This window comes from Natrix helvetica (genome assembly GCF_964273705.1).
Source record: "Natrix helvetica genome assembly, chromosome: 5".
Classification (NCBI taxonomy): domain Eukaryota; kingdom Metazoa; phylum Chordata; class Lepidosauria; order Squamata; family Natricidae; genus Natrix; species Natrix helvetica.
Genome location: NC_138551.1, coordinates 107,565,609 through 107,593,432, shown reverse-complemented (window position 1 = coordinate 107,593,432; position 27,824 = coordinate 107,565,609). Strand labels below are relative to the sequence as shown.

Here is a 27,824-nt window from a genome sequence, read left to right as displayed (position 1 = left end):
CAGCTCTGTTGAACTGCCTATTGTGTAATTCCATGATTGCATCAAAAAGAAAATACCTAAAAGGCTAACTTGCTCTCCTTATACTTTCTGCACACTGATCCATCTGTATGTCAAGGGCAGGGTGGGACTTTGTCCTACCCACTCTGAATAGCTATCTCAACCTGCCATAGCTGCAACATTTTGTAGCTGTTGTTCCAGCACAAAGAGATTGGAAAAGATTGCAATACATTTAAAAGCCCTGTCAGAGGATGCACCACTTTCTAAAAAAAATGTTCTTTTAGTTGGACTAAGGATTTTCAGGGTGAATTCAATCCCCAGAGTAATATATAATGATAAATCTATTTAGTATACACATAGTCCTTGACTAACAACCATTTGTTTAATGACTGTTCGAAGTTACAATGTCATTGAAAAAAGTGACTTACGACCAACCCTCACGATCATCCCAGCACCGACTCAGTCACATGATCAGGCACTTCAGCACAGGTCAGTGATTCACTTAACAACTGCAATGATTTGCTTAACAACTGTAATTGTAAAATTGGGTATCTCATTTAACAGCCATCATGCTTAGCAATGGAAATTCTTGTCCCAACTGTGGTTCTAAGTCAATGACTTACAACAGTTCATTCAGTTCAGTCAGTTCATGAAAAAAGCATTTGACATGAGCATTTTTCACACTTACGACCATTGCAGCATCCCCATGGTCACGTTATCAAAATTCAGACTCTTGGCAACTGACTCATATTTATGACGGTTGTAGTGTCCCAGGGTCACATCATCCCCTTTTGTGACCTCCTGACAAGCAAAGTCAATGGAAAAGCCAGATTCACTTAACAACATTACTAACTGAACAAATACAGTGATTCACTTAACAACTGTGATGAGAAAAGTCATAAAATGGGGCAAACTCTCTTAACAACATAAATTTCAAAGTCAATTGTGGGGGTAACTTGCAAATTACTTGTACTGACAAATTGCATACTAAAAACCTCTCAACTCAAAAGCAGCTGTCAGCTTTGGAAGGCATATTAACACAGATGCTTCCGCGCTGCCACATTCTTGTGCCTGGGAAAGCAGGAGGGGGGATTTGGTAGAGGGGCGTAGTGAGATAAAATAGCATTCCTCTTTTCGGTCAAGGTTATGGTATTCATGCATCTGGAGAAGGAGTGGTTGGAGTGATGTCTCGAGTTGGGATGGATTAGGATTGGACCATGTGATGGACTGAGGAGTAGATGGGATGGGTTTGGACTTTTGACTTACTGAGGGAAAATCCGAAACTCTCAGATTCAGGTTTTCCCAGATGTGCCTACTCTAATAAAAGGGAGCTTTGAGAAAATGCCTGTCTTGGAGTTTCATTGGAGTTGCGGTTTTCAGGAACCCTGACAGCAGCTTTCAGTGCATACTCCCCCACCCCCATTCGGGCTATTTCTTCTACTAAATATAAATGATGTATACAAACCGGACAGTTTCTCATGTCTCCCATTGTGCTGGCATTTTGTAGCAGCTCTCCAAACATATCAGGTGTCGGTTTGTCTCGTCTTTCCAGCATGCAAATGGCCTGATTGCTTTAAATGTTTTAAAAGTATAAAACAAGAAAAAAAAATTTCTTTATAAACAATATCTAAACCTGTTGCTGCTTCTTGAGATCTGTCATGAAAGAACAGCATTTCATTTTACAGGTTCAACAAATGCACACCTAAATAAAATCTTTGCCTCAATCAATCAAGATTGGAGTGCAAATTGAACTTTAATGCCTGACATATCTCCTGGTTATTCTGTCGGCTTTTCAATTCTGAGATGAAATTTGTGATGCTTTATCTCCGATGAATGCACAGCCTTTGATTTCGTCTAGTTGGCATCTTTGACTTTTGTTGCAAGTCTGTTCATTCTGAGCCTTTGTTTCCTGACTTCATCTTTGCCGATTTGGGCTATCTGCTAATATTCTGCCTTAGTTATCATATTTTTTGCAGAGTATAAGATGCACCCCCCCTTAAAAGAGGCTGAAAATTTGGGTGTGTCTTATACTCCAAATGTAGCTTTTTGGAAGCTTTTTTCCAGCACTAATGAGGTGCTAATGAGTGAAGCGGTTCAGGCAAAGCACGGAATTGGAAGATCACTTTACTCGTTAGCAACTCATTAGGGCTGAAAAAAACACCTTTGAATATTTTGACTGCAGCATACTAATTTTCCGGTTCGTTCCAGCTGGGAGAAACTAAAGATTTGAAGACTGCCTTAAGAGGTATTTCTTTTGTTCAGTTTCTATTTTTGGGATATAATCCTCTCAAGGGCAAGGCAGACAGTTCCTGTGACTATGTGATTTCTATTCTTTTGGGGATAATCCCTTTAATTTAAGGGCAACTCCTTCCGAGTTAAGCTCAAGACCCACCTATTCCAAGTAGCCGGCCTGGCTCAACCATGATCTAACTATATCGCTCCTGACGGGTTTTTATTAGTGTAATTCAATTGAATTTATTTATTGGGGTTTTTAAATATTGTGACTTTTAAATTGTTTTTTTTTAGCCATCAGCCTACCTCCTCCTTGTATACGTCTTATATATGTCTTTGTTATATGTATGTCCTGTCCAGATTTGTATTTGTATTTTGTATTTTATGTGTTTTATTGTACGCCGCCCCGAGTCCTTCGGGAGAGGGTGCGGCTAAGAAATAAATATTCTATTCTATTCTATTCTATTTTTGCTATCGGTTTTCTCAATGGATTCCTTCAGGCAAGCGCTGGGCTAGTTTGTTGATTGAGCTTTGTTACATTTTTATAGGTGTGAAGTGCTTTTGGCTGAATGCCCAGACATCTAGTTAAGCATATTAAGAGTTTCCCCCGCCACCTGGGGAAAGAAAAATAGTGGCAAAAAGTGTCATTTTATTATACTATTGTGTTTGCTTGTTTTTCTGGTGTTATGGGAATAAAAATGAATACCTGGTAAGCAGAACTCCCCCCTCCGCTATTTTCCTCCCAAAAAACTAAGGTGCGTCTTATACTCCGAAAAATAGTATGTGTTCCTCTTTCCATATTTTGTATTTGTCCTTTTTTGTCTTTTAGTTTATCAGCGAGATATTTGTGCAACTGTGCTGATTTCTTCTTAGATTTCTTGTTTTTCTTTTTAGTGGAATTGTGTTTGACTAGGCTTTTATGATCATATTTTTCAGTGTTTCCCATGCTTCTCAAGTTGTTTTTCCCTTTAGGATTTTCATCCATGAAATTTTTCTTAGGCTCTTCTCTGAGTTTGTTAAAATCAGCTCTTTTAAAATGTAAGACACTGGCTGGATTATGTTCTATTGATTGTATTTGCATTATAGTGAATTCCAATATGACATGGTCACTCTTGCCCAAAGTTTAACTCTCTCTATCACTTCTCTATTAGTAAGAATTAGATTCGTTATAGCTTTTCCTCTAGTTCTATATTTTGGATGACAAAATTGTCAGCTAGGTTGTTAAAGAATCTGTTTGATCTCCCACTAGCTGCCGAGTTTATCTTCCAGTTGATATCAAGGCAGTTAAAGTCTTCCATTACTACTGTGGTATGTTGGTACACACATTTGTTAGTTGTTTAGCAAAACATTCATCTATTTCTTCTGCTTCATTGGGTGGTCTGTAATATACTCCTATAACAATTCATTCTTTTTTCCTTTCATATTGACCAATATGCATTCTAGGAGGTTTTCATCCTTGGTTTTGTGGATTTCTATAGGGAAGTAGTGAACTTTTATGTGTAATGCAACTCCAGCTCCTCTTTTATTAGATCTATTTCTTTTGAATAGTTTGTATCCTTACATCAGTCCATTCTAGTCATGAGTTTCATCCCACTGTTTCAGTAATGGCAACTATACCTTCATGTACTTGTACTCCAAGTTCACCCTGTTTGTTCCTTAACTTTTGAGCATTTGTGTATAGGCATTTAAGTCCTTTAATGTATTTAAGGTCAGACCTGATCTTACTGCGGGAGTCCCCCCTCTCGCAGGTGTGGCCCTCCGCCCTTTCGAGGGCCCACCTTGATGATGGATTTATTAATCTCGAGAGGTGGAGGAAGTGGAGACTTAGGGGGGTTTTAGTTAGTTGTTTTTTAAAAATTTGTAGGGGTGGGGGTTCAGGGGTTGTGGGGCGGGTGGGTCAGGTCAGGAGCGATGAGAGAGCCGGGTCTCCAGGTGTGATCGCAAGCAGAAGGAGCGGAAGGGAGGAGGAGGGGAGGATATCGTTCCTATACAGGGCTCTTTAATTCCAACGGTCGCAGGGAGGGGCAGATACGAGGACAGATTAAGAACTTACAGTCCGTTGGGAGACCGTGGATGCTGGTTACACCTGGTCGCTTGTACCAACCCCCGCGTTCTAGGTGGTCAAGAGTTACAGACCCAGGGCCTGAGGCTGCTGTTATGCAATGCAAGGTCCGTTGTTAACAAGGCCCCCCTCATTTACGATCTAATTTTAGAGGGGGAGCCGGACCTCGCGGGAATAACGGAGACCTGGTTGGGCCACGAGGGAGGTCTTCCCCTCGTGGAAATGTGCCCACCAGGCTACCGAGCATTTCACCAGCCTCGGGCCCAGGGAAGGGGCAGTGGGGTAGCAGCAATTATTCGGGAGGACTTAGAGCCGAGGGAGTCCACTGTGCCACAGACGTCCGGATGTGAATCCCTTGTTGTGAAATGGGGCCCTGGGAGACAGTTGGGCCTGCTGATAGTATACCTGGCTCCTCGCTATACATCAGCGGCCCTGCCTGAACTCCTCGAGCTGATCGCATTGGTGGCGGTTGAGACCCCCAAACTTTTAGTGATGGGGGATTTTAACCTGCCATCGGTGGGAGAAGCATCAGAGGGGGTTCGGGAGTTCATGGCTTCCATGACAGCCATGGACCTGACTCAATTGATTCAGGGCCCGACACACGAGGGAGGACACACCCTGGACCTTGTTTTTGTCTCTGGCCAGTGGTTGAGTGATCTGGGAGGAGGGGATTTAACCATCACTCCCCTGTCATGGTCAGATCACTCACTCCTTCGACTTGACTTCCCTGGTGCTACCTCCCGCTGCGGGGAGGCGGAAACGGAAAGCACTAGAGGGTTCCGCCCCAGGCACCTGATGGAACCAGATAGGTTCCAGACGGAGCTTGGGCCACCTCCTCTAACCCTGACCCGCCCCCGGGTAGAGGACCTGGTAATCGCGTGGAATAATGCGACTACCGGGGCCTTGAACCGGGTGGCGCCTTTGCGGCCTCTCCGGCGGCAACGATCCACCCTGGCCCCTTGGTTTACCGAGGAGCTAAGGGTGATGAAATGCCGCAAGAGACGTCTAGAGAGTCGTTGGAGATCCTCCCGTTCCGAATTTGATCGAACACAGGCACGAGCCCATTTAAGGACGTACCTTGTGGCATTGAGAGTGGCCAAACGTCAATATTGTGCCACTCTCACTGCATCCGCAGAGAACCGCCCTGCCGCCCTGTTTCGGGTGTCCCGCTCCCTCTTGTTTCAGAGGCCGCGGGAGGCCCCTCTACAGGGCAGGGCAGAGGAATTTGGGAAATATCTGCAGGATAAAATCGCTCAAATCCGGAAGGATTGGGTCCCTGTCAGTGGTCCAATGGAGACGTCCGTGGCTAGTCTTGAGGAATCGACCTGGGAGGAGTTTGACTTGGTTGCCATCGAGGATTTGGACAGAATGCGTGGACGACTGCGACCCACCACATGTTTATTCGACCCGTGCCCCTCCTGGCTTGTACTGGCATCCTGGGAGGTTACACGAGACTGGCTCCTGGGCCTAGTGAACGCTTCGTTGAGCGAGGGATCTCTCCCGGCCGCCTTGAAAGAGGCGGTGGTGAGACCCTTGCTCAAGAAGCCTTCCCTGGACCCTTTGGAGCTGGCCAATTATCGTCCTGTCTACAACCTTCCCTTTTTGGCGAAGGTTGTAGAGAGTGTGGTGGCTTACCAGTTTCCACGACATCTGGAGGAAAATGATTATCTAGACCCGCGCCAGTCCGGCTTCCGCCCCGGTCACAGCACGGAGACAGCCTTGGTCGCGTTGGTGGATGATCTCTGGAGGGCCAGAGATAGGGGTTGTTCCTCTATCCTGGTCCTATTAGACCTCTCGGCGGCTTTTGATACCATCGACCATGGTATCCTGTTGCGCCGGCTGGAGGGGTTGGGGGTCCGGGGCACCGTTTTGCGGTGGTTCGGCTCCTACCTTTCCGGCCGGACGCAACGTGTGTTGGCAGGGGAGGAGAGGTCGACCCTACGCCCCCTTACTTGCGGGGTACCACAGGGGTCGGTCCTCTCGCCACTCCTGTTCAACACATATATGAAGCCGCTGGGTGAGATCATCCGTGGTTTCGGGTTGGGATATCATCTGTACGCTGATGATACTCAGCTATACATTTCCACCCCGAACCACCCCAACGAGGCCGTCGAAGTGATGTCCCGGTGTGTGGAAGCCGTACGGGTCTGGATGGATGACAACCGACTCAAACTCAACCCCTCCAAGACGGAGTGGCTGTGGGTACCGGCTCCCCGGTTCAGCCAATTAATCCCATCTTTGGCCATCGGGGGCATTCAACTCGCCCCCGTGGAGCGGGCGCGCAATTTGGGCGTCCTCCTGGATGCCCGGCTGTCCATGGATGACCATGTGACAGCCGTGGCTAGGGGGGCGTTCCACCAGGTCCGCCTGGTGCGCCAATTGCGCCCCCTACTGGACCGGGACGCCTTACGCACAGTCACTCATGCGCTGGTGACGTCCCGCTTGGACTACTGTAACGCTCTCTACATGGGGCTTCCCTTGAAATGCACCCGGAGGCTACAGTTGGTCCAGAACGCAGCCGCGCGGGTAATTATGGGGAGTACTAGGTACTCCCATGTGACACCGTTCCTGCGCGAGCTGCACTGGCTTCCTGTGGTCTATCGGGTGCGTTTCAAGGTTTTGATAACGATCTTTAAAGCACTCCATGGCTCAGGACCTAGTTACTTGCGGGATCGTATTCTGCCCCATACATCCCTGCGACCAATCCGCTCGCACAGAGAGGGTCTCCTCCAGGTGCCGTCCACCAGACAGTGCCGAGGGGCGGCGCCTAGGAGTAGAGCCTTCTCTGTGGCGGGCCCAGCCCTGTGGAATGACCTCCCTCCGGATATTAGGAATACCTCTGACCTCCGCTCCTTCCGTGTAAAGCTCAAGACCCACCTATTCCAAGCAGCTGGCCTGGCTCAACTATGATCTAACTATATCGCTCCTGACAGGTTTTTTATTTGTGTAATTTAATTGTATTTATTTATTTAGGGGTTTTTAAACATCGTGATTTTAATTGTTTTTATTCACCAGCCCACCTCCTCCTTGTACACGTCTTAGTATACGTCTTTGTTATATGTATGTCTTGTCTAGATATGTATTTTATATGTTTTATTGTACGCCGCCCCGAGTCCTTCGGGAGAGGGTGCGGCTAAGAAATAAATATTTATTATTATTATTATTATTATTATTATTATTATTATTATTATTATTATTATTATTATTATTATTATTATTATTATTATTACTTTGAGGTACACAGATAGCCCTCGATTTACAACAGTTCATTTAGTGACCATTCAAAGTTACAATGGAATTTTAAAAAGTGCCCTATGTCAGTTTTTCACAATTACATCCTTTGCAGCATCCCCATGGTCACATGATCAAAATTCAGATGTCTGGTGATTGATTCATACTTATGACCATTGCAGCATTCCAGGGTCATGTGATTCCCTTTTGCAAACTTCTGAGAAGCAACGGGGAAGCCAGATTCACTTAACAACCGTAAGGTCATAAAATGGAGCAAAACTCACTTAAAAGATGTCTCATTTAACAACAGACATTTTGGGCTCAATTTAGGTCATAAGTCGAGGACTATGTCTTATATTGTTGGGTATATTTGTTATATCTCCTACTTTGTAAATGGGTTTTCCATCCTTTCCATCATTCCCTATTTCATTGTGTTTTTCCTTTTTTTTCTTCTTCTTTATATTTACTCCTAACTCTATATGATTAGTTATTGGATATTGGCCTTTTGTTGGAAGTATAGATGAAACCTCCATTTATGCTCCTAATTCTTTAACTTTCTTCCCTAGCTGTTCATAATCTCATTATTGTTTTTAGATTCATTATTGTGTCATTGGTGTAGGAGAAGAAAGGGGTAGTAATCTGTGGGGTTATTGTGAAAGGTTCTCAGTAAAATCTTTGATTTTTGCTCCAGGGAAACAACATACTCATAAATTCTCAGGCTATAAATGAAACAGCAGGAAAGTTGTACAAGAGTATGTTAACGTAGCCTTACAATAAAGGAGAATTAGCTAGTCTGTTTGTGTGTCCTGTCTGGTTTACTTATGAAGGCTAATTCATTCAAGTAGAAAAAAGGGGGGGAATTAAACCAAGGAATTTCTTCTTCTTCTTTTTTTTTTTTTTGCAAAAAGCTTGAGACTCACCAGAGTGAAGTAGTTGAAATATAATGCACCATCTGGATGAAGGGCAATGGGTCAGAAGTAGCACCACAACTGGTACAGACACACTAAATCAAATAAATAAATGATTAGATATTAACAGAAGAAAATATTATTTTGCTCATTTCCAAGTCTATTTCTTCATTTCAGAATTAATATAATTTAGGATTGTTGTTTTTCTTTACCTGTTCGAACAAGGTCATTGCAAATTTCTGATGTGAAATACAATGTGGGGCAGTGCAGATGTCTTCTTTAGATTCATCTGCAATGTGGAAATGAATCCTCATTAAGAGGTTCTCCTACATCCAGGAAAACAGGAAAAGGAAATGAAGGTTAATATTTAAAATAATTGAAATTTATCATTTAGAGTTGTATGAAATTTGCTTCTAAACATTATAAAATTCATTTAAAAACTAGAAGTGACATTTTTTGACACCAGCTCATATAGTAGATATATGACACTTATGAACTTTCTACAAAAGTAGAGTAAAATACTTATTATTCATTATGTCAAGCTTTAACATTTTATTAGGTTTGGCATACATGTAATGTTTTAACTAAATAGTCAAATTACACATCAATTGCTGAAGACTTCAAGTTGCTTTACTGTCAGAGTGCACACAGCTTTATTACATAAGACAACCCAGGAGCAATAACAATAAAACTATTTCCTATTGTAGGAAATAGTGGTTTTATCTACAAAAGAATATTTACTATGCATACACGTACTATAGGCAGAAGTCAACAATCAGTATTTACTGTGAGTAATTTTACAGCAGGGAAGAACACATAGGGGGAGAGAGAGATACCCTAACAGACCTCTTATTATTATTATATAGGCTCTTAAAGCCAGAAAACTGACTCATTCCCATAATTACGGCGGCGCATCATTGCATCATCGTAGCAGCTGGTCAGCTCTTAAATCAGTACCCTTACATTTACTGACCCTGGGAATAATATACAATTAAGGACATTGAAATTAAACAAAATAATGAGTTTGTTTTGACATTTTAAGAGCACAATAATCATATTTGTAATAAGGGAATACAATATTAGAAACTGTCTTCCTAGGAAATTATGAAAAGTATTTTCATAACCTATTTTGTAGTATTTGTTTCCTGATATTTTCTTTTAATGCAGATAGTCCTCTATCAATTGCAACTGGATTTCTTTTGCTAAACAATGTAATCATCAAGTGTGAGAACAAGCTCTGCAGTCCCTCTTGCCATTGTTAACCAAATCCCAGTCAGGCAAGGCAACATCCCACTAGCTTCCCACTACCCAATTAGTCCTGCAACCAAGTTGCAAGTCCCAGGTGGTTTGCAAGCAGAAAGGTTAGTGGCTGGCAAGGGGCACAAGAGGGTGCAAGGAAGTACTGGGAAGGCTCAGGGATGGTGCCCAGGGGAATGAGGGAGACGTGGCAAGATACAAGGAGGGCATGGAGGGGAGCAATGGGGTATATGAGTATATGTGGGAGGCATAATGAAGCTCAAGAAGAGTGTGTGAGAATGTGAGGGAGATACAGGGAAGATTGAGAAGGGTGTGAATTGGTGTATGGGGTTATGCGAGGGAAGCATAAATAAATTTGAGGAGGGTACATGCTGGGTGAGAGTTGTAATAATTACTTGTGACCTTTCCTGAAGACTTTCCCACTGACTTTCAGGGAAAACTGGCACACAAGGTTGCATATGGGGATCATGTGATTGTGGGGTACTGCAACTGGTTGTAAGGCAAGCCACTTGTCAAGCACTCAGATCATGATAATGTGACTACATGGTGCTGGACAGCCAGAATCCTGAGGACTGGTGATAACCACTAATCGTTCAGAACTACCTGTCTGCAAGTATAGTATATTATAAAGTGATAAAACACTCAGAATATGAGAGATAATCAAATCAATCAGAATAGAGCTGGAAGGTATTTTGGAGGTCTTCTAGAATCTAGTCCAACACTCTGCTCAAGCAGGAGTCCATATAAAATTTGAGACAAGTGGCTATCCAATCTCTTCTTAAACATTTCCAGTAATGAAGGCAAGTTGTTCCACTGGTTAATTTTTCTTACTGTTAGGAAGTTGGTTCTCTCCTTGATTAGTTTCCATCCATTGCTTCTTGTCTTGCCTTCTGGTACTTTGGAAAAGTATCTCTTCTTTGTGTCAGCCCCTCAGATCCTGGAACACTGCTACCAAGTCATCCCTAGTCCTTCTTTTCTCCAGACTAGCCATACCCAGTTCCTGCAACCATTCTTCATGTTCTTCAGGCCTTTAATCATCCTAGTTGTTCTTCTCTGCACTTTTTTTCAAGTCTCAACATCTTTTTTGTAATGTGGTGACAAAAACTGGATGTAGTATTCCAGATATGGTCTTATTAAGGTTTTATAAAGCAGTACTAATATTTCACGTGATTTTGATTCTATGCCTATGTTTACGTAACCAAGTATTATATTAGCTTTTTTGGCTGCTGCCGCACACTGCTGGCTCATATTTAAGTGATCGTCCACTAGTACTCCACAGTCCCTCTCACAGTTACTGCTTTTGAGCCAGGTTTTGCCTAATCTGCACTTGTACCTGCCTAAGTGTAAAACCTTGCTTTTCTCCACATTAAATTTCATTTGTTGGATAGAGCCCAGTGTTCAAGTTTGGATCCTGAGCTTGTCTTGTGGGATGATGGCAATTCTTCCTAGCTTAGTGTCTTCTGCAAATTTGAGTTCCCCTTCTATTCCCTCGCCCAAGTCATTTATGAAGATACTAAGTATTAGGCCTAAGATGGAACCTTGTGGTACCCCACTTCCCTCCATGTAGATGTAGTACTGTTAAGGAGGACTACTTGTTGAGTACAGTTTGTCAGCCACTTACAAATCCATCTGGAAGTGATGCCGTCAATCCCACATTTTTCTAGCTTACTAAGAAGTAAGCTGTGGTCTACTTTGTCAAATTACTGAAATCTAAGTATAGTAATGGCCAAAATTGTGGAAATCAAGAATGTAATGCAATAACTTTTATCAAGGATTTGCTATTAGAATAGCAGTTATAAAGTAGAAAAATGAAACACATAGAAAAAATGAGATATACAAAAATTATCACCATAGAAAAAATGAGATATACAAAAATTATCACCATGTCAGTTAATACTTAGTTGGGTAACCTTTATCATGAATTACGACCTTACAATGTCTTTCCATGGAGTGAACCAAGTTTTTTAGTTCTGCAGCTGTTACAATGTGAAAGAAATAAAGAAAAGCTACCTCATATCAACTTAAGCAAGTTGTTCTTCCTTTTTCTGGTTATTTGGATATAACTTTTCATAGAATACAGATAATCGAACAAACTTTGTTGCATTACATTCTTGATTAAATTATCTTTCCATTGAAATATAATTTTATGATACTACTCCCCCAAAAGTGGTGCTATTAGCCATGAAACCTCAAAAATACACTTTTCCCAAAAGGTTTCCACAATTTGGGCCACTACTGTATGTTATATCCACAGCATTTCACTGGTCTACTAGTCAGTTTATCAAAGAATGAAATAAGATTGGTTTGGCATTATCTGTTTTTAACAATCCATATTAACTTCTAGTACTTCTTATACTTCATTTGTTTCTAGATGTTCGTAGATCTGTTTTTTGATTATCTTTTCCAACATCTTCCCAGGTATTGATATTAGGCTGATTGGTCTACATCAGGGGTGTCAAACTGGATTTCTTTGAGGGCCAGATCAGCATTGTATTTCTCCTCCGCGGGCCGGCTGGGGAAGGGATGAAGAAGGGACATATGCCTTCTGCAGCAACCTGCAGGCCAAAACAGGACTTCCTACAGCACTTTGCTGGCCAAAACAGGCCCTGTTTTGGCCAGCAGAGTGCTACAGGAAGCCGTCTAGGCTGAAAACAGCTTTGACTGCTAAACGGATTTGGCTGCCAGAGGCACCATGGGCCGATCCTTTGCTATTTCCTTCCTTGAGTTTAACACACCTGGTCTATAGTTTCCTGGGTCTGTTTTTTTTCTTTTCTTTTTTTGAAGATGGGAACCACAGGCTTATTTCCAATTTTCGGATAGTTCCTCGGTGCTCCAGAATTTTGAAAGATATGATACAATTGTTCTGAGATAACATCTGCCAGCTCATTCAGAACTCTGGGATGTAATCTGTTAGGTGATTTATATTTATTAAGATCAGACAGGTGTTCTCTTACCATTTTCTTGCTTATTTTAATTTTTATTATTAGTCTTTCTTCTACAGTTATGTTTTTGGTAGGTTGGGTTATAATTTCTTTTCGTGTGAAGAATGATACAGAGAGTGAATTAAGCAGCTCTGCTTTCTCTCTACTGCCTGTTACTTCCTTGCCATCTTCTCTTTTGCAGCACAGGTAGTCTATCATCAGATTCTTTCTTTCCTTTGTTGTAGCTTGCTTGCATCTGATTTCAGCTTGCCAATCTCATTTCCAGTCTGATCTTCTATTTTGGTGGTTCATTGTTTGGTTTTTTTCTTTGATTTTCAACCCAGATATTCCCTTATACTGCAGCTGTGCTGTACATTAGTTGGACTGTTTCTTGCAGTGATGTTGTCCTTATATTTGATATTTCAGTGTTTGCATCTGTTAATGTTTATGCTTGCTTTTTCTTTGGACAAAGCTTCAAAGCAAGCAGCCTTATTGTGATGTTTTTATGCTGATCTAGATACTCAATTATTTTTTGTCTCAGTTCTTCCACTTCTTTAGTTAGAGGGCTTTGTTCTTTCTGAGGCAGAGAACCTCAATTATGAGGCAGAGAATGCCAATTATTTTCAAATGAAAATAATTCTATATCGCTACTGGGTTCCTCTACTGCCTACTCCTCCTGGTTTGTCTCTGCAGTCTGAATTATTTCTGGCAAGGCTTTGATTTCTCTGCCCTGGATAGACCTTTGCAGTTCTTCCAACTCTGTTTCTGTGAAAAATTTATTTTGTTATTATAAATCAATGTTGATCTGCTAGCCTCCATTTTGTTATTTCTGATTCTGGATATTGTTCTTTCCAGAACTGGTGCATTTGTTTGAAATATCCTCTTCTTGTAGGACTTGATCTGTAATAACAGATCATTATTTCTTAGTTTTCAATCACTGTGTATTTGTGATGGGTAAACATATTTCTTAGTTCTGCAGCTGTTGGCCCTGATTGCTCAACCAATAGTCCTGAGGCCTATTTTTCATCAGATGTCCAGGAACCCCAACATCTAGTGTGATCCTTGTTAATCTGGGCAACCAAGCTGGTTATAGATTTCTGTAATTTACATCTCACCATATTTTTTATGGGAGAGACACTCTTTGTCTGACTCCTTTGATAAGAACATCTAGTATGGCTGAACCTCTGGCACAGCTCTCATCTTCCTCAGAGCACACAAGCCCCACAATCACATCAAGATAGTGCCTCACTGGTGTTTGTGTGTTATTGTTATTTGTTGCTTGCTGCCTATCTCGCCATGGGGCTTCTCTAGGCAGCTCACAACCAAAAAAGATCCAAAAAAATAAAAAGGAAGATTAAACAAAATGAAAGTAAAATGGAACAATAAAATGACCAAGGAAAAAGAAAACAAAGAAAAAGAGAACAAGGAAAATATACCAATATGATTAGTAAAAAAAAAACAAGTTTGGTTTTTTGGGGGAGGAGCTTCACTATTTGTTGCTTCCTCAAACACTATAGCTTTTACTAACTTAGCAAAATTGCACAATTGTTTTTTAGGATTCATCAGCTTTCTACCACTTTTATACTCACAAAGCATTCTGCAGCATCATCCATAATGCCCAGCTGGAAACGCTGCTCATCTTGAAAGGTCTTTGCAAGAGCACTACGAAGAGCATCAGAAGGTAATACTTTGTCATTGCTGCACTGGAACTGGTTAAAGATACCCTGGATGGATAAAAACAGAAATTTTAAAGTGCTCAAATTATTTTTACCCTACTGACCAAGAACCAAAAGTAAGTATGTTTGCCCAACTGTTAACATATAGACTACTCTTGTCATTTTGGGAGGATGGAGAATAGCTATTTACTATCTATGTAAGATCTCTTGAGATACTTAAGCTAACATAGATGTTTTACTAAGGCCAAATATATACAATTCCTTTAATTCCTTCACAGGATTCTGTTTCTAATCCTATGGAACCCATTGCCCTTCATTATTCTAGTTTCTCTAGTCCTTTAAATTATGCAGAATAGGCCACAATAGTCAACATGGAGTCCTCACAATGCATGTCAACTGTCTGCCTAGTGAACCCAAAATAAGGAAACACTCTTGGGAGCTTTACATTCTCAAAAGTAAAACATTATTGGATATACCATTTTGGAAGAATCAAAACTAGCTCTGGTTTTCCCGCACAAATGCTTGCCTAGTTAAACAATAGCTTCCTCTTCTCCCCATCCTGGATGATCACATTGTCCAATTATGAGACATCCTTTTGTTATGGGCACAGTCCATCTCTTTCTCAAGCACCTGCTATGGTGACCTTGATGGTTGCCAGACTCTCATAATCCATGCACACATTCTCAACATTATAATTTCCCCTTCCCTCCCCCCCCCCCAGTTCAAATTGGCAAGTTGAAAAACATTAAGGTTTAAAATAAGCAAAGCAGTTATAGTAAATCTTGATAGCATAATAAAAAAGAACTAGCCTTCCCACAAGTTGAGTACTATACTTCAAGTGCCTCAACTTGCACTTGTCTTCTTTGAGTCAGACCACATTGCTTATTTATATTATTCATTCTACTTTTTTAACCCGTCAGTAGTCTTTGAATTGCATTTCTGTCTTTAGGGTATTACAAATTGCACCCAATTTACTATATTATCTGCAGATTTGTTCAATATTTTTAAAAAGGAAAAGGAAAAGTAAACAAACTAATATAAAGACTGGTGAACTTGATGAGATAACTAAATTGACCTTTGACCATATGGATTTGGGGAAATTACTATACTGGTGAAATTAGTAAGTACTTAAAAGGGCACAAATTATAATTAACAGGAATTGACTAAACCTCATGAAATTAAAAAAAAGGAACAAGAGAAGGATGCCTGCTTTCACACTGTTATCCATTGTGGCCCTTAAAGATTTGAACATAGACATAGGACATGATGAGAAAACAGCTGATGTGAAAAAAAGAAGTACATAAATTAAGGACATTTTCTGATAACCTGGTTTAATTTTGGAAAATCTTATGGAAGGAATAGGAATAAATAATTTTGATGTGCTGGTTGGAATAAAATAAGGAGAAAATGAAGATGTTAAAAATATGAGGGTAAAAGTTCAAAAAGAATTAATTGAGAACAAAGTCTCTAGGTGTTACATGACTAATATAACTATGTTATTTCAAAATAATTATGTTAAAGTGTGGAATGGAATTAAGAAATATGTATTACAATGGCAAAAAATAAGGCCTTGGAATTGTGATGTCCAATGTCCGATGTTTGCCAGGTGTGGCCTCAATTTCCTTCTGATGGCTGTCTTGAAGTTGTTGTTCCTGTAATTCCCCAAACAGACCCACTGTTGGTAGCAGCATATTTTTCTGGAAGCATAAAACTGGCAGGCAGAAAGTCTGTGTTCAAACATTCAAATTCTGGATTCCTGGAGAAGGCATTGGCATGTTTGTTTTTGGCTACTTGCAATGTATGTAATTTAAAATTAAATGGGAGAAGAGCAACCACCAAATTTGCCTTTGATTCAATTTCCTGTTTTCTAAAGATGCTCAAGATTCTGGTAGGTAGTTATGTTTTTTTTTTTACTCTCCAGCATAAGGCACCAGGTTTCAAAGGCAGCTTTCATTGCTAATAATTCTTTACACTAAATAGAGTACTTCCCCCCTCCTCAGATATATTGAGTTTCTGGGAATAGTACCCACAAGGAAATAAAATGGAAGAGTACCCATCTGCCTGTGTCACCCATTGAACATAGACCAGACTAGGAAGCCAAAATCATGCAGGGCAATTTTAATTTGTAGACATACAGTAACAGAATCTTACAAGTCCGAATGTGCTTCTCCCTTCTCCTACATTTATATTTGTGAGAAGTAGGAAGGATCTTCTGAAATGTTTTCTAGTTCTGTAGTTACAGATCTACACTACACTCATTTTTTTTCTATCTGTTCATAATCTTGGTAGTAGCTCTTCCTCCTGTCCCTCAGGGGCATTTTCTTTCCTGTTGTAGCCTGGAATCACCCTACACCAGAGGTGGGTTCCTCCCTAGACGGTCCGGTACGCCAGAAGAGGTAGTGAAAATCTGGCGCACCCGACCAGTAGTAAAAATGGTGGCTTGGCCACGCCTCCAAACCTGTTCTCCCGTCAGAAGTTTCGTCAGAAGCTTTTTTAAAAAAAGTTTTTTCCCCCCTGCTGGTTCAGGCAAGGAACGTTTGGGCTTTTTCCTCTCCGAGGCATCCCCCTTGGTAGTACTCTTTGTCACCTTAAGTTGAGGATCCTCCTCCAGAGGTCGTTTGCCCTTTTCCTCCTCCGAGGCCTCCCCCTTGGTAGGACTTTTTGTTACTTTAAGTTGGGGATCCTCTTCCAGAGGTCGTTTGGGCTTTTCCCCCTCCGAGGCCTCCCCCTTGGTAGGACTCTTTGTCACCTTAAGTTGGGGATCCTCTTCCAGAGGTTGGTGGCCCAGATGACTCTTTTCTGGTGGCATCTGGGGCCTTCTTCTTACCGCTGTGGCGGTTGGTGTGCACGTTGTGGCATTGGGGCTGGAGCCAAGCACTCTGATGCTCTGTGGCCAAGTTGACAGCAATGGTGGCATTTTATTGGCCCCCATGAGGAAAGGAACCTAGTTACATCTCTAAACTTCGGAACCCTTTCATCACATTGGACTGCTCTCCATCTTGCAGCTTCCCCCTTGGTAAACCCTTCTTCCATTGTGGAGATTGCTTCTCTGTAGGAAGGTGGGGTAAGAACCTTTTGGGGCATTGCAGATGCACCTTGTCCCGCTTCCCATCCTGCAGGCCTCTCTTTGGTAATCCCTTCTTCCATGGTGGAGATTGCTTCTCTGTAGGAAGGTGGGGTAAGAACCAGTTGGGGCATTGCAGGTGCACATTTTCCTGCCATCCATCCTGCAGGCCTCCCTTTGGTAAACCCTTCTTCCATTTTGGAGATTGCTTCTCGGTAGGAAGGTGGGGTAAGAACCATTTGGGGCATTGCAGGGGAGACTGGAACCGGTGGGGAGGTCAATCCATCGGTTGGCCACTGCCCAGTTTTCTGCCATGGTGCCATCTGCTGAGGGAGGGCAGGTGCCCTCTGGCATCCCTCCCATCCATGACCTGGGGTTAAGACCCATCCCAGGGTTGCCTGATTCACAGGTTGTTCAACCAACAATGGCTGGCTAGGGGGTTTTATGTGCCAAGGACCCTCCTGCTGGCTTGGAGGAGTTATGGGCCAAGTAGGTGCCCTCTGCTGGCTTGGAGCATTTTCCCATGTTGATGGCACAGGAAGTGCACAGTGGCATCTTATCCATCCATACTCTGGAAAAAAACCCAATCTGGTGGTGCTTCATTCACTGGTTGCAGCCCAATTTGTGGCTGGCATGTGAAAGATGCTGGCCAATACCCTTCTTGCTGTCTGGGTTGAAATTCCCATTTTGATAGGGAATCTGTCTCCCACTCAGTTGCAGGGTAATAAGTCATTTCATTTATCGCTGTCTGGAAGGAGTCAAAATCTCCACTCCAGGTTTTTTTCCAAGCCTAGCTTCCAAGTTGAGGGGAAGGAGGGGGAGCATGTACTCACGTTTAGTTGTCCGAAATGGTCCGGGAAGCCCATCAGAGATGACTGCGTGGGGATGGCTGGGATCTCCTTTCATCAGATCTTCTGGCCATCCTCTAACCGGGTGTAGAAAAAGTCTTTTCCAGCCCCCTCCGTCCTCTTGCCAGATGCAATAAATCTTGAAGCAGATTCCTTTGCCTTTGAAGATAGCAAGAAGTGTCGGCTCTCAGCTTCTTATCACCAAAAGCTTACTCATAATTGTTCGCTGATATTTTACGCTGTCCCGGTCAGCGTTGGGAAGTCAGCACCCCCCTCACCAGCCCCCCCTGCGAGGGGGGGTGCTAATGATTTATTTTAAAGAGAGAGTTGGAATGATGTCAGCATTCCAAATACCATGCATGAAATCAATCAGAGACCAAGGCAGAATCATCCTTAAAGTTCCAATTTAATCATACAGGCATGTTGGCACTTCTGTGGAATTCCAACTCTGATCTTCTTCCTGGAATTCCACCCAGTTGAAAGTTCATGATCTATCCCCACACCCCATAATCCATCACATGTTCCAATCATCATCTTCCACGCTGGCATCTACACCCCTCTGCTTCCAGTCAGGTGTCGAGGTGCGGAGACAAAAGATGACCTTGAGTTTCCAAAAAAAATGACAACAAAACATTCCACAATTCTACTCCTTTCTATTCCCCCCTCCCAACTACTACACTAATGAAACAGCATAGGAAATTATAAGAAAGTGTGGCAGGCCAAAGATCCTAAAAGGAATATAACTACAGGCCTGACATGACGCTAGTCTGAAGTTGAGTCTGGATCTTACTTTAGGCCCAGCCTCGCTGCCACCACTGCTTGGGGTGAGTGGGGAAGGGTTGTTTTCTGTTGTTGGGGGCCGTGTGACAAGTTAGCATTGTCAACTTTGGTATTTTCCAAATTTTTGACCTTCAAGGGCATTACCGATCTATACATAGATGCAACCCTTTTGTTTCCAACCAATCACCTAGATTTTTCAGCTGTTTTTGACCTTTTGGACAAACACATTTTGTTTTCCCACTTGTTGGCCAGGAACCTGATGGCTGATAAGACATTCATAAGGGAATAATTAAAAAAAAAAGCGATTTCTATTCCAAATGTGTGCCAGATCCTCTGGTCCTTGGTTCATAGCCTGATAATGTAATGGTTGTACCAGATTGTGGTTGAGCTTCAAATTCCGTTCTTGCTTAGGGTTTTCAACATTCCGTGCTTTTTTCAAACTTCTCTTTTAATGCACTAGCTTCCAATATAATCACTTTATTAATTCAGCCTTGATTTGAAGCTTCAGACTTTCTGTATAGGCATTTGTGCAGGTCTTTATGATTTATGTATTCCATATTTGTGTGGATGAATAAGTGAGTTTGTCAGCCAGGAGTGATTGTCTAATTTATTCCATAGGAATGTAGCATCTTGTTTTCAGATTGTTAAGATACTGGCGTAGATATTTATGAAATGGACTGATGCATTCATGAGTATCTAAATTAATCTGTCCATAGACACTGCTGTCGTTCCCCCCACCCCATGTACTTTGTATTATTTTGTAAATGTCTTAACTATAGACACAAGACAATACTATCATAATTATATAACAGTAGTATTTTTATTTGTTTTTTTCTCTAAAAAATAAATTTATTTTATCAACACAGCTACCTGATAGCAACATTGATAAATGATAACTAATAGGATTTAAGTAACAGAAAGAAATAGAAGAAGAATTTATGAGGCTTTTGGCCAAAGGGAAGCCTATTTATTAATTCAGTTACCCAAATTACTAAGGAGTACTTCATACAATTTTGTTCCATAAATGGAAAATACAATTCAAGTTTGTACGTAGCTAGTATTTTTAATGATTGAAGCATGTAATATGCGAATCAGAAATGGGAGTGCAGGAGGGAAGAAATTACTAAGTGAAATTACTAGTTCTTTTATTGTACAATGGCTATGAATTTTTCCTCAAAACCAAAACAGTATTTTTTGTCCTTTATTAGTGCAAACACTACAAATCTCATCTTTCATCTCAGAAAGCACACTTTCAATCCTGAAAATTAATTCTTCGAGCTTTTGTCATATGAAAATCCTGTAAGACAGAGGCACTATTAGAATCTACAAATGAAGGCTTCATTATTCTCTAGCCACAACAAAACATCCCCTGTCCTACATCCTGGCACCACAGTCACTAAAAGCAAACAAATTCTTTGTAACTTGTTTTGTTCCACTGGGAAGTTTTCCCCTACTCATTCCATGAGCAAAAATAAACAAGCTGCCAATAAAATGTATTCATCAGTTTGGTAAAAAAAATGCAAGGATGCTCAACAGATGTCAACACGGGAACAGATAAAAAAGCTTATTATGTGCTCCTACAATTATTAAGAGCATTAACTTAAATAAAAAAATGAAAATTCACATTTTCACATTTGTGTTTATTGGCAATGTTATAACTCAGATGACAATGTAATGCAAGCATACTTTATCTGAATAACTAACAGGTTATGGTTATGGCAAGTTGTGGAATGAAACTAGTATGGGTACATGCATATAAATAAGAAATATAAGTAAGACAAATTAACTATTGCAGAATGTAAGATTAATATTGAGGAATAAGATATTCAAAATATAAATAACCTTTGAACATATAAGAACTGCAACTTTATATATTGATTAACAACAATGGGAGTGGGGGACTGAAGGAGAAAATATTTTTTCACTTGTGGGTTCTCAGGTTTTATTTATAATTCAAAAGCAAGTTACAAAATATAACACAATAATTATCTTAAATTAATAACTGCCTTTAAATGTCAGCTTTTATAAACTACTTGAAAAACTATATTTCAGGAAAAAAATATTTTCACTCAAAACAGGCTTTCTGTAAGAGATCACAACTCTCAGAAAACTTAAAAGTTAAACAAAAGAGCACTGACGGATAAAAGCAAAGCTGCATTTACTCCAGTTTTTTTTAATTTCCTCATAAATTACACTTGAAATCTGACAGTTGGGAAGGACCTTCCAATGATACAGTTCAACCCCTTGCCCAGTGCAGGAATTATTATAGCAACCTGGACAAATGGCTAACTAGAAGCAGAGAAGAACTAATGAGAAAAGATCCAATCATGACCCAGATTCAGTTCTGAAATTCGCCCCAGGGTCACATGATTGTATTTTTGGCGCTTGATAACCAGCTGAATTCATGGCTTTTTGCATCATCCCATGAACATATGAAAACATTTTACAATATGAAAACTGAAAATTATTTCCAGTTTTTGGCAAAACCAGCCACATAGCAACAATTGGTTTGGTTAATGACCATTGCATTCTCTTAATGACTGCAGCAATTGCTTATGACCACAGTGTTTATTTAAATGACTGCTGCAAGAAAGGTTGTAAAATCAGTCATATGACTGATCACCTTTGTGACTGTTACAACTTATGACTGCAATGGGCAGGCTTCATTATGGTTGTAACTTGAGGAATACCTGTATCTGTGAAAAGAATCTGGATACTACATTATTCTCCCATCCATGTTTCCCAACAAATTATGTTTAATTTTTTTTCTAATTCTGAAGATTATATACAGTCATTATAATTAATAGTCATAAATAAACTTATTCCCCATTATCTTTTCCAAATAAACAAAGTTGACTACTGTTAACACTACTACTAACATGTAGAAGTCAGCCTATCTTAATACTCTCCCATTTTAGTTTTGTTGAAATACTTTCTCCCCAAGCATAATTTTATTAACCCCTAACATGATCTACCATTTTCTAAATAAAAAAACTCAAAACACTCCAGTTTTTTCTAATAAAGGATGTTCTAGAGAACATTTGTTTGGTTCCTCTCCTTGACTTCTAACGGGATGTTTTATGAGCATTCACATTTATGACAGTCTTGGAGCAGGTGCTGGGCAGCCTGTAAGGCACCTTTGGCTGTTGTAAATGGTCTCATCCATAGTCATGTGGTTGAATTTCAGGTACTTGGCAACCTATTTTACAATTACAACCTGTGACAACTGCCCCACAATAATGTGATCACTGTTTGAAATCTTCTCTGCCAGCATCTTCAGAAAATCAATGGAGGAAGGTGTGTTGGAGGAACATATCTCAAATCTGGTGGAAATGATAAGTGAAAGCCAGCCTTTTGAGCCATTCAGAAGGACGGTGTTAGCTTGATGGTTTTCCCTCCCCAAAGGCTCAGGCTTTTGCCAATGTTTGGGGAGGGGAAAACACCAGTGAATGCCAGACTTCTAAAAACCCTTGACATGCTTGGAAGAATGTACAGCAAATCTAGTGAAAATGCTGCACAAACAATCTATATAAATAAAAATATAATGTTTGTTCAAAATCTCAAATCTCCGAAAGTTCTTCACCGATTGCTTTGAAATTTTGACACAATGTTGCATTCAAATATGCGCATGTTTTTATATATGTGTAATATATAGATGTCACACCTGTGACAGTTAAAAACATGTTTTTGTAAAAACATGCTTTTTTGAAAACCAGCGCCATCTGCTGGACATAAAAGCAACACACGCTATACTAAATATTTCACAATTCCACTTCAATGTTTCCCATTGCATTGTTATATTGAATGTTCATAGATTTTGATTTATTTTCATTTTGATTTAATTATTTCGTGTGACATTGTGTTGGAATACAGCTGTGTCGCTTACCATAGCGTTCATATCTTGAGTATAGTATATTCGGAACAGTTCAGCCTCTCTCCAGCTTCGTCCCGATGGTCCCTTTATATGTGTGGCTGAGTTGCGGCTTTCCCCTTTCCGGCCCTCCTCCGACGAGATTTCCATTTCCACCAAGGGGAGCCGAAGCCTTTCGGCCTCCCCCTCCCCTCTCTCTCCTCCCCTCCCGCCAGGCCTTTGTTGTCTGAGGTGGGGCGGCACCTGCCCCATCCCTCGGCCACCTCCTCCCACCCTTAAGCCGGCCTTCCCCCGCCCAGCCCAGTGGAGCTCCAGAGGAGGTGGAGCATCTCCTCAGCCCAGCCGGCTGAGCGCGCTTTCCAATCCCCTCACAGCGAGCCAGCTAGGCCTCGCCAAGGCGGCTCCAACGGGGTAGCGGCACTGTGGCGGCTACGATGACCTACGATGACCTGGAGGAGTCGCACTTCTCCTCCTCCGAGATCCTCACGTCTCGCTCTCCCGAGCCATCGAGTTGGAGGAGCCTGAACGCAGCTCCTCCAAGGAGACGCTCAACAACTTCCACAAGGCCAACAGCCCTGGTGCAGCCCCAAGGCCTGACCAACAGCAGCACCCACCCGCCACCCCACTACACCCACAACTGACACTCCCAGCCTCCCTCCCATGCTGGGGTCCCCCTGCCCATGTGCGGAGGGGCCCTATCCAGCCCGTCGTTCCGGAGGCTGCCCGTCGCGGGGAGCTTGGAGGGTGCCAGGCCGGGGCCTGTGGGAGCGTCCTCCTTGGCGGCTCCTGCAGGGTCCACCATGGTTCACTTCCATGCGGGGGCTGCCTCTGCCGGGGGACTTGCTCTTTCTCTTTTCTTTCTTTTCCATTTAACCAGACTGGGCCACAGCAACGCGTGGCCATGTAACAGCTAATATACATATAAATATGAAATTATAAATCAATATAACATCAATGCATTTTTGTAATGAAATTAATACTCTTTTTATAGATACAGACACTTCTAATAATTACATAGATATGTATTTATTGACTCCTGTTGAATTCATTCACTTACTTTGAGGGCACAAAATATACAGGAATCTCCCATGCATTTGTGTGTTGTAAGTTGTCGAAAACTGCGTCGAAAAATATCAAGATGCCAGAGTACCTAGAAAGCAAAGTATTATTACTTTTAATCAATTTTCTTTGGAATGTTTTAGGGAAGAAAACTGGTTTTAATAACATCTGAGAGTATAACTACATTTGAAAGCATACATTCTACGTAATTCATTGATAAGAAAAAATACATCCATGTAAGGTGAATAATTTTATAATAATTATTGTGAATATATTAAAAAAAACAGAAAATCCCTTTACTTGAATGTTACAATCTATACGTAAAAGTTTTTTTTTAAATGAGAAATATTGTATTAAGATGGATGTATTAAGATGGATGTAATGCATGGGGACGGAAGAGAGGGGAAAAATGATACAGGCAAGAACAAACAGCAACAGTCCTTTCCATTATACAGGACAGAAATGTTCATAAGAGAAGGAACTGGATTGGAAAGGGATAGAAAGAGGGGCAATTCTACCTATTTAAATTACAGAAGTAGTAAAGACCAAGGTAGCTGAATTAGTGAGAACAGAAAAACAATGTAAAGAGGAAAATTTGTAGGGGATGGAGATGACATAAAAGGGGAGTCTGAACTGGGCATGGTGGAAAGAGGGAGAAAAATCCTCTCCTAGTTTATGAGTAGGAACCACTTGAATAGGCAGAATTAAGAAAAACCAAATCAAGGCAGAGATAAAGCATATCTCCAACTCTCTATCATGGAGATGATTCAGAAGTATACCAAGTCACAAGTATAAAAAGCCACTGGGAAATCAACAAAAGTGTATTTCCTCTGAATGTTTCTGCACACATCAAAGTGGCAAAACTTCAAGTTCAAAGCCTTCATTGTCATTGTACATCATGTATACAATGAAATTGATTTAACCTCTACTGGTGCAGTCCATACAGGAATACAAGACAACTTGAAGCGTTAATCCAGGGAAAAAAGAAATATCACAAGCAATTCGCTATAATAATAATAATAATAAATTTGAATTTATTAGCCGCTCCCTTTCCAGACAGGACTCGGGGCGGCGTACAATAAAACATATAAAACATAAAACATATGTACAAACACATAAACATATACAAAGACATACATGCACGGAGGGGGTAACAAATTACATCACATTTAGACAGTTAAAAATCACCATTAAAATACCCCATTAGTAATAACACAATTTAAAAATTTAAAAAATTTGAATGGACTGTCAGGAGGAATAAGAAAAAATTTACGGTTGAGCCAGGCCAGATAATTGAAAGAGGTGGGTCTTCAGCTGTACACGGAAGGAGCGGAGATCGGAAGTAATCCTGATGTCATGGGGGAGGTCATTCCACAGGGCTGGGCCCATCACAGAGAAGGCTCTGCTCCTGGGTGTCGCCCCCCGACACTGTTTAGCGGACGGCACCCGAAAAAGTCCCTCTCTGTGTGAGCGGATTGGTCGTAGGGATGTATGGGGCAGGATGCGATCCTGCATGTAACTAGGTCCTGTGCCATGAAGCGCTTTAAAGATCATAATCAAAACCTTGAAACGCACTCGGTAGACGACAGGAAGCCAGTGCAGCTCGCGCAGGAGAGGTGTTACAGGGGAGTATCTAGTCCTCCCCATAATCACCCGCGTGGCCGCGTTCTGGACCAACTGCAGTCTCCGAGTGCATCTCAGGGGAAGCCCCATGTAGAGAGCATTGCAGTAGTCCAGGCGAGACGTCACTAGCGCATGGGTGACTGTGCGTAGGGCATCCCGGTCCAATAAGGGGCGCAATTGGCGCATCAGGCGAACCTGATGGAACGCCCCCCTTGCCACGGCTGTTACATGGTCATCCATGGACAGCCGGGCATCCAGGAGGACGCCCAAATTGCGCACCCGTTCCATGGGGGCCAGTTGCTCGCCCCCAATGGCCAGAGATGGAAGCAACTGGTTGAACCGGGAGGCCGGAAGCCACAGCCACTCCGTCTTGGAAGGGTTGAGTTTTAGTCGGTTGCCATCCATCCAGACCCGTACGGCCTCCAAACACCGGGACATCATTTCAACGGCCTCGTTGGGGTGGTTCGGGGTGGAAATGTATAGCTGAGTATCATCAGCATACAGATGATATCCCACCCCAAAACCACAGATGATCTCACCCAGCGGTTTCATGTATGTGTTGAACAGGAGAGGCGAGAGCACCGACCCCTGTGGCACCCCACATGTGAGGGGGCTCCGGGTCGATCTCTGCTCCCCTGCCAACACACGTTGCGTCCGGCCAGAGAGGTAGGAGCCAAACCACCGTAAAACGGTGCCCCTGACTCCCAGCCCCTCTAGCCGGTGCAACAGGATACCATGGTCGATGGTATCGAACGCCGCCGAGAGATCTAATAGGACCAGGATAGAGGAACAACTCCTATCTCTGGCCCTCCAGAGATCATCAACCAACGCGACCAAGGCCGTCTCCGTGCTGTGCCCGGGTCGGAAGCCGGACTGGCGCGGGTCTAGATAATCATTCTCCTCCAGGTGACGTGGGAACTGTTGTGCCACCACACTCTCTACAACCTTCGCTAAAAAAGGAAGGTTGGAGACTGGACGATAATTGACTAGATCCGATGGGTCCAGGGAAGGCTTCTTGAGCAGGGGCCTCACAACCGCCTCTTTCAAGGCGGCCGGCAGAAACCCCTCACCCAACGAAGCGTTCACTAGGCCCAGGAGCTAGTTGCGCGTAACCTCCCAGGATGCCAGTACAAGCCAGGAGGGACACGGGTCCAATAAACATGTGGTAGGTCGCAGACGTCCACGCAACCTGTCCAAATCCTCGATGGCAACCGAGTCAAACTCCTCTCAGAGCGGTCCCTCAAGACTCGCCTCGGGCGTCTCAACTGGACCACTGAAAGGGGCCCATCCCATCCGGATTTGAGCGACTTTGTCCTGTAGATATTTCCCAAACTCCTCTGCTCTGCCCTGTAAAGGGGCTTCCCGCGGTCTCTCAAACAAGAGAGAGCGAGTCACCCGAAACAGGGCGGCAGGGCGGTTATCTGTGGACGCAATAAGAGCGGCGCAATGTTGACGTTTGGCCGCTCTTAATGCCACAAGGTACGTCCTCAAATAGGCTCGTGCCTGTGCTCGGTCAAATTCGGAACGGGGGGATCTCCAACGACTCTCTAGGCGTCTCTTGTGGCGTTTCATCACCCTTAGCTCCTCGGTAAACCAAGGGGCCAGGGTGGTTCGTCGCCGCAGGAGAGGCCGCAAAGGCGCCACCCGGTCTAGGGCCCCGGTAGTCGCACTATTCCATGCGTCTACCAGGTCCTCCACTCGGGGGCGGGTCAGGTCCACAGGAGGTGGCCCAAGCTCCGTCTGGAACCTATCTGGTTCCATCAGGCGCTTGGGGCGGAACCATCTAATACCTTCCGGTTCCGCCTCCCCGCAGCGGGGGGTAGCACCGGGGAAGTCAAGCCGGAGAAGTGAGTGATCTGACCATGACAGGGGAATAATAGTTGGATCCCCTATTCCCAGATCACTCGTCCACTGGCCAGAGACAAAGACAAGGTCCAGCGTGTGGCCTCCCTCGTGAGTAGGGCCCTGAATTAATTGGGTCAGGTCCATGGCTGTCATGGAAGCCATGAACTCCCGAACCCCCTCAGACGCTTCTCCCATCGACGGCAGATTAAAATCCCCCATCACTAAAAGTTTGGGGGTCTCAACCGCCACCGATGAGATCAGCTCGAGGAGTTCAGGCAGGGCCGCTGATGTATAGCGAGGAGCCAGGTATACTATCAGCAGGCCCAACTGCCTCCCTGGGCCCCATCTCACGACAAGGGACTCACACCCGGATGTCTGTGGCACAGTGAACTCTCTCGGCTCCAAGTCTTCCCGGATAATCACTGCTACCCCACCGCCCCTTCCCTGGGC

General features: G+C 42.7%; 1 protein-coding gene across 5 annotated transcripts in view; it reads right to left on the bottom strand.

Annotated features, from left to right (window-relative positions):
• The window catches only part of USP54 (ubiquitin specific peptidase 54), a 121,120-nt gene that overhangs the window by 58,143 nt on the left and 35,153 nt on the right, over window positions 1–27,824 (bottom strand). For all 5 annotated transcript variants that reach the window (XM_081955246.1, XM_081955247.1, XM_081955243.1 and 2 more), the window contains 5 exons: window positions 23,905–23,997; window positions 14,198–14,332; window positions 8,643–8,756; window positions 8,443–8,525; window positions 1,463–1,568 (listed from right to left, as the gene is read on the bottom strand). In XM_081955246.1, the coding sequence (XP_081811372.1) occupies window positions 1,463–1,568; window positions 8,443–8,525; window positions 8,643–8,756; window positions 14,198–14,332; window positions 23,905–23,997 (531 nt within the window). The remainder of the gene's footprint in view (window positions 1–1,462; window positions 1,569–8,442; window positions 8,526–8,642; window positions 8,757–14,197; window positions 14,333–23,904; window positions 23,998–27,824) is intronic.